Here is a 7528-nt window from a genome sequence, read left to right as displayed (position 1 = left end):
TCAAACCCACAGAGATCTATGACCCGGATCTAAGCTTTAAAAATGACAATACAACTTGCTCATGTTGCATCATTTTTATTACATTGGTACATTTTCTGTATTTAATACATTGATTTACACATTATCTTCATTATAAAATTAGAATCTTCTGATCAAATTCACATTTGTAAGATTGAAGTGAGAAAACAAAAGGGAAGAAGTGAAGATTCAGTTCTTTTTTTATTAGGCAGAGTGAGGAAAATAAGAAGCAGGATTTGATTAAAAAATAGATTTTATTCTCCAGATTTTGTCCGAGCAAACATGGTTTTAATTTTTGATAAAATGGATTTTATTCTCTCGTCCTCCTCAAACCACTTTGATTCGTTGGGGAAACAAAAATCACAATCTTGTTGTTCACGCCCACAAAAGGAACAAAACATAAGAAAGAAGAGAAATTAATCAAATAAGAAGAAAAAGAGCAGGAAATAAGATCACATCCACCTTCTGATCAGTCACTATAACCCTAAATATGCACATGTTCCATAAATATTTGTATAGAATTATATTCTTCATAAAGTGGCTTCTGTCGTAATTACCTACTGTTCATCTACGACTAGTCCTTATTAATACGCAGTTAATATGAGAAGCCTCGTTTGCGGATCTATGTATTTACACGACTGCATTAAATCTGTTTCATTTAAAAGCTTTTCCTCAGTTTATCCCTGAAATCAAAGCGAATGTACATGTGTCCCCCAGCAGCAGCACAGCGGGGGGGCTGTGGGTCGTGTGAGCGGATTATTATTACCCTCCTTCACGCCTCGCTGCTGCGGTCGCACCGGCCGAGCTCACACGTCCCAGCAGGAGCTGAAGGCAACGTGCTGCGTTCGGGTGATTTAAATAAAAAAAAGAAAAGAAAAAAAAGACACTTTGATGATAATAATAATAAAAACACAAAAATAAGTGATATTGTTGTGACTTGATCCAAAACAAGTGAAAGTCAAACCAGATAAAGTTTGTCTGTTAATAAAGTGAATATTACTTCAAGAGAAACACTGTTGTTCCCGAGGCAGTTTTCAATCACGGCCCAAGTGGAGAAGGAAAGTTTGGAGATGACGAAAAGATGCGTCGTCATCGGAAATAAAACTTTCTGCACGACACGAGAAATTCTTTAAAACCCAGAAGCCCGTTCAACGTCTCCTGCTACATGTTCATCAGCTTAATCTCCAACATGTCAGGTGCTCATGGTGTCCCACTGCTCCAACCAGAACCTCTAACTAAAGCTAATCTGTGCAATTTAACATCAGTAACAATCTGTAGCATCAGGACCAACAGCAGCAGCAGCTGTTGGAGAGTAAGGACACTTAATAATAATAATAATAATAATAATAATAATAATACCGCTGATATAATCTAGGCCTGGATAAACACACATCCTATGATATATTGTACTATTATGACTGACTGCTCTATCCAGCCTCGTACTTATCTGCTTCACAATACATCGAGTTCAGCTTAATCCTGATGTGCAGATGAAAGAGAAGCGGAGCAGGAGCGTTAGGAAACACTGGGCGACGGCACATCTGTAAACCTGGATCCAAGCCAGTGACATTTTGGAAAATACGTTATTTTATTTGCTTTCTGTCGTAGAAGGTGAGAAGACTGATACTCTCATATGTGGCTGTTCTAAAGAAGCTAAAGCTTTAACTGGATTGGTGAAAATAGATTTGGGAGGAGTTTTATAATCGAGACTATTTAAATATATACATTCTTTTATTTATCGGGGTGTTTTTCAGGTGCAAAGCGTTGAGCTAATCTCCGGGGGGGGTGCAAGTGCGTGCAAGTGCTCTGGAAACAGCAGCAGGTGATTGGTTGGAGTTCGACACATTGTTAGATTAAGTTCGACTCACAAATAAAACTGCAAACAACTTTGGAAATGATAAAAAAGAAAAAGAAAAAGATGCTTCTTGTAAATCTGAAACTCGTCTATTGAATCTGACGGTTTACAGAAAGCAGGAAATGCCAATTGAGAATTTGGTGTGATTTTAATTTTGTAAAATATAAAAACATACACCCTAAAAAAAAAAAAAAATAGGGGCTCGTGTTGTGGCTCCTCCCATCACAATGGGAAACTGTTTACAGAATAGGCGAGGTCAAAGGTCACATCTGCTTGTGTAAAGTGAAAACTCGTGTTTAATGGAAATAAACCCAAAAGTAATAAAAGTAATAATTATAAGGCAACTGCAAAGCCATGAGATTGTGTGACGTCTATAATCAGCTGTAAAACTGCTAAAATGACTTAAACACGTTATGTCGTGATTCGGTTACATCATGACAGAGCTAGGCTAACTGAATTTATGCTAAGCTAAGCTGAGCAAAGCTAAGCAGCTAGCGACCGTAGCATCGTAAAAAACAAAGTGGCATCAATCTTCTCATCTATCGAATCCCAGAAAACCAAAAATATATATTCTCTGAAATGTGAAACTGCTGTTTTACCTCCAGGAAACATGATGTGTCTCATAAATCTAATTTGTTCACTTCAAATCAGGCTGGAAAAGCCGATCAGCCACACGAGAGTGAGACGCAGTAACAGTGACATGAATCTGACGTCTGTGATTCCTGTAGTGAGTTAACACCTGATCCTCCAGCTGAGCTGGTCGTTGTACGAGGGCACGAGAATCTGTGACTGGATCGAATGTGCTTTGTAGGATTGTCCACTGCTCTGGAGGCTGCATTGTGCTCAGGTTCAGGTTCGGCAGTGTTGTTCAGTCTCCACACGTTCAATTCTGTTAAAAGGATCAATTATCTGCGTGAGGCTCCGCCTCCATCGACTGAGCGCTCCAGCAGTGATTCAAGAAGAGCTTCCTCTATCGCAGACTCTTTCCTAACGTGAACTTAAGAGAAGCTGAGGCTGCAGCTTCCTGCTTCTACAGCTTCACTTCCTGCTTCTACAGCTTCACTTCCTGCTTCTACAGCTTCACTTCCTGTGCAAATAAAGGCTCCGCATGTGCTCGTCCTCAGACGCTGAGTTGGCAGTTTGTTTGGGAGGATCTCCTGCTGGGTCGTCTTTATTCTGACTGAACGAGCCCTCACGTCTTTACCCTGTGCCCACTTTAACTTCCACAGCAGTTTGAAACCTTTGTGTTTGGTCGACCAGACGCTAAGTTCCACACAGAGCAACAGATGGGATCATTTCACTCTCAGGGGAAAAACCTGAATCAGATGAAACACTCGCACTCTGTCAAAGTCTTTAACTCCTATGAATATTTCACCTCTTTCTCCATGAAAGTCTTTCTTCATTTAAAACTTTTCAGAACACTATGTCATCGTCTCTGTCTCGGCCTCGCTCCCCCAACATGAACCAACGTTCAGGTATGAAGGAACTTTTCATGACAGCTCCAGAAACGTTTCTCAATCATAAAACAAACTTCACATTATTCAGATCTGCTTCCGTCTATATGATGAATTTAACATCGTTCTTGAGGTTGTTGTTGTTGTTGTTGCCGACACTGTAGCGGTTGGGGAGGACCCTCAGCTTCATGGTCCCATCGGCGCCGCAGGAGAAGATGTGATTGGCCGGCCCCACTTCGATCTGCATGACGCCCGTGCCCAGGTTCCTGAACAGCGACTGGCGGGCGTGCTCGTTTGGAAACGAGAAGAGGAGACACTGAGTGGCCAGGCTCCAGACCTGAGGGGGAAGGAAACAACTTAATACAATTCAGAGACAATTTATCTGGAGAAGATATATCAGATATTTTATCATTCTAATCCTATGAAAAGACCAAAACTGAATTGATGCTAAGAAGGAGCCTTTAATTCATTTATTTTATTCAGTGAAGATTCCAGACAGACCAACTTTTCACTGCTGCAGGAGAAACTTCACTGAAAATAAACTTGACTCCTGTTTGCAAAACACATCAGTGTCTGTTTTGATCTGTTCTATGTTTTAGGGGCACAGTTCTAGTGACGTCAGTGTCTGCTGGTCAGTCGTTCTACCACCTTGGTCCAAACCATAGTCTGTATTAAATATAAGACCGACGCTTCTCCACTTCCTCCCACAATCCAGAAATGAAGCCAATACACGCTGCCATCTTGCCCTGATCACAGACGCAATCAGAAGATTGAGCTGCTGCATCGAGGTTCCACTACGAAACGCTTGAAATAACTAATTGAAACCGAACTTTACCAGAAACACGAACAATGGAACAAACATCAGTGTGATAAGAAACTAAGTATGACAGAAATCCTTCTTGAGGAACATTGACGTGTATTCTCAGTTTGGTCCATGTCCCACCCACTAACTTGGAGGAGGCAGGGTTCATGACCTATGCTGCAGCCAGCCACCAGGGGGCCATTAAGAAGCTTTGGCTTCACTTTTGTGGATCTCGTCCATCTTTGACACAAGATTTTGTACGTGCATGGTTTTTCCTATAGTGCCACCTTTAGGGCAAATTTACAATGCATGATTAAAGAGCCGACAGCACGGAGTAGAGTCTAAATCTAACTTCAAATGATGTGTTGTTAAAGGTTTAGGACTAAATGATCTGCTCTGAGTGACAGACGGCGTCGGGATGATTTTCTGCTTTTAGTCTCTTCAAATAATTTGTTGACATTAATAAAAAATTATTAAATATGAGCTCTGTTATCGTTCAAGTTGAATCGCCTCCAGAACGAGAGCCTGGAAATTGTGAACATGAGATGAGCGTCCGCTGAGATCCATGATTAGCTCTGAGACACTTGCATTGTTTGATTCCTATTCCCAGCCTGGGAGCTTTATTATTTGATAAGGTTCTTCATGGACTTAACTCTGTATACATTAGTTAATCTTCCACTTCCACAGGCTCTAATCAAACTCTTTAAAAGCTTAGAAATTTGCAAAACACCATGTGACATTTTCACTTGGCCGCTATACAATTAGCAACTTGAGAAAAGTTACCATCACACGCAGCTTCGGAGGATTTTTCAGAGCAATCATGCAGAACCAAAGTCGTTTGAATTTCCGACAGATGTTTCACTGCAGCATTCCCAAAACATCTGCGTGACACAGTGGCTTCGTGGTCGGTGCGACAGCTGTGTGATCCAACGTGTTCGAGTCCAAACATTTAAAAAGATGAATTATCTAAAGATGGTGACATCTGCTGTCGGTCAGAACACTTTCCTGTAGCTTCTCACTTTTGAACATTTCAGTCTAAATCATTCAGACGATGTTTCTGAGCAGCTGCTTCGTCTCAAGTTCTCCGTTGTTTTCTAGCAAATTAAGCTGCTTCCCTGAAATTTCACGGGAGGGGCCTCGTGTGACAATACAAATGAAGTCAGTTGCTCATGTGACAATACATCTGGAAAATATGTGGAAACTTCCCATCTAGTGAGTGGACATGTTGATGATGTTTAAAACGCACGACGGATGCAAAGTTTGAGTAAAAAAATATCTCGGGATGAAAAAGACGTGTCGTACAGGACTTGTTTTCCACAGTGGAATTTATACATCCTCTCCTGCCTCCTCCTGCTCCAACCAGACGCCATCCTTCGCCTGACCTGTTCTGTAAAAGTCTCTATTGTTGTGAACTCATCTGACCCAGACCATCTCCTGCTGCATTCTTCTTATGTGGAAGGCAAAACACAGCTTTTGATGGAGGTCTCAGTCTCCACGGATGAGTGCGACAGTCGATGTGCAGGAGACAGGAAACCTTCACACCTGGGTGCAGGACGGATCTGTCTGGGATGTGCTCACTCTGTGCAGCGGACACCCCCCACTGCTTTAACCTTGGACATGTTACGAGAAGTTTACTCCCTGTGAAAGTCCCTCACAGAGCAAACTGACCTTGAAAGTTGCCAACAAACACTATTAAATATTCATATTTAAAAAAGGAAAGATCCATCAAACTCCCCTATCCTCTTCATGGAGTACTAATCTAATCATTATCAGTAATGTCTCTAATTGCCTTCAGTAACGTGGGGATGCAAAATAAAAAAGGTCAGCGAGGATACCTTGATGTTGCCCTCAGCCGATCCACTGACGAAGCAGTCCTCAATCACGTCGACGGCCAGAGCTTTGACCGGGGAGTCATGGGCCTGGAAGCTCTGCCGCTGGTGCCTCTGGGGAAGCTCCAGGACGCTGATCCAGCCTTTCCTCCCGCCTGTGAGGAGCAACTGCTGTCGGGGGGCCATGGCGAGCACGGTGGCGCCCGACTCGTGGCAGCAGAAAGCTGAGGAGGAAGAGGAGGAGAAACAGGGAGGATGAGATATCTTCTTGGAATGGGACGGACAGACAACCCGAAAAACAAGATGCATCTGGCCTCTAGGCAGCAAAGAGTCAACCAGTGTTAATTTTAGCAGCTATTTTTGATTTAGTCTTAGTCCTTTGACGAAAATGCATATTAGTTTTAGTCACCTTTTAGTCATTTTTATCCTTCTTAGTTTTAGTCTAGTTTTAGTCGACGAAAACAAATTCCATTTTAGTCTAGTTTTAGTCACATTTAATAGCCACATTAAACTCCTTTTCTATACAAACATATAGCTGCAGCCAAATAGCTTAAAAATATATATTTAATTTTAAATGTGAAAACAAAAAGTGAGTGCAGGTCAGACTGGAGGCGAACACAGAAACTGAAGCTCGGTACAAACCAACTGCAGCTTCTGTTCTGATCAAGAAGCTGCTGCGCTGATCTCTGAGCAGCTGAGACCAGAGAAACTCTGTGTTTTCACTGTTTCCATAGTTAAGAAGCAGTCGGTCACTGAGAGGCTGCTCCAAGAGAATTCAGATTCAGTGGTAAGATGTTGAAAATAAGCTGATTCTTCAAAGAGGTGTCTTACCGTGTGCGAGGCTGTTAGCAGGAGTCACCAGAGTGTCCCACAAACACACGTTCCTGGAGTAAGTCAAAAATAACCATGTTACTGTCCAGATTCCAACATTTGCATCACATCATACATGCATGCATCATTATTCCTGTCGGCCACAGCACGGAGAAGTTAAATGGAACAGACTTCAAGTGTGAAGGGGAAATTCATTGAGGACGACTGGAGCCAGAAATCCTCTCCAATATCTTTTTTTTTTTTGTACCTGTTGTCTGTTGAAAGACCTGCAGTGGCGATGAGGGAGGAGGAGCCCACGAAGACAAAGTCATGTGCCGTCTTGTTGTGGCACTGCAACGTCTGGCAGACAGCAACACAACGGATGGTGAGTAAAAGTGACAGTAATCGAGACGCAGGAGAAGAGAAAGAAAAGATTAGAGAGACAGGAAGAAAACAGAAGGACACCGAGGTGGAAAATACATTCTGCAAAAACAGAAAAATTACTAAATGAATCCGCTCTTCACATTTCTTACCAGGAAGGGTTTGGGTGCATTCCCACTTGTGTTGGTCTGCCAGAGACTCAAACCTCCATCAGCATCTACGATACCGAACTGCACAAACATTCAGAGATGAGAGTTTGCTGATATGAAGACAGAGTTAATCCTTCATTCAATTACAGACACACAGACACACATCGCCCTCAGATTGCACACAACTGAGACCTATCGTTCCCTTCAGGTGATTTGGATCGTGCTCAAAT

The 7528-nt window shown here is 42.2% G+C and overlaps 1 protein-coding gene across 4 annotated transcripts in view; it reads right to left on the bottom strand.

Moving 5' to 3' along the window:
* Nucleotides 1-59: 59 nt before the first annotated feature.
* Nucleotides 60-7528, bottom strand: part of LOC128438997 (dmX-like protein 1) — a 47082-nt gene continuing 39613 nt past the window's right edge. For all 4 annotated transcript variants that reach the window (XM_053421796.1, XM_053421799.1, XM_053421797.1 and 1 more), the window contains 5 exons: nucleotides 7302-7379; nucleotides 7037-7128; nucleotides 6790-6842; nucleotides 5965-6182; nucleotides 60-3664 (listed from right to left, as the gene is read on the bottom strand). In XM_053421796.1, the coding sequence (XP_053277771.1) occupies nucleotides 3431-3664; nucleotides 5965-6182; nucleotides 6790-6842; nucleotides 7037-7128; nucleotides 7302-7379 (675 nt within the window). In that variant the 3' untranslated portion in view covers nucleotides 60-3430. The remainder of the gene's footprint in view (nucleotides 3665-5964; nucleotides 6183-6789; nucleotides 6843-7036; nucleotides 7129-7301; nucleotides 7380-7528) is intronic.

Source organism: Pleuronectes platessa, chromosome 4, assembly GCF_947347685.1.
Source record: "Pleuronectes platessa chromosome 4, fPlePla1.1, whole genome shotgun sequence".
Classification (NCBI taxonomy): Eukaryota; Metazoa; Chordata; class Actinopteri; order Pleuronectiformes; family Pleuronectidae; genus Pleuronectes; species Pleuronectes platessa.
Note: the sequence above shows the minus strand (reverse complement) of the source record. Positions and strands in the feature narration are given on the sequence as shown.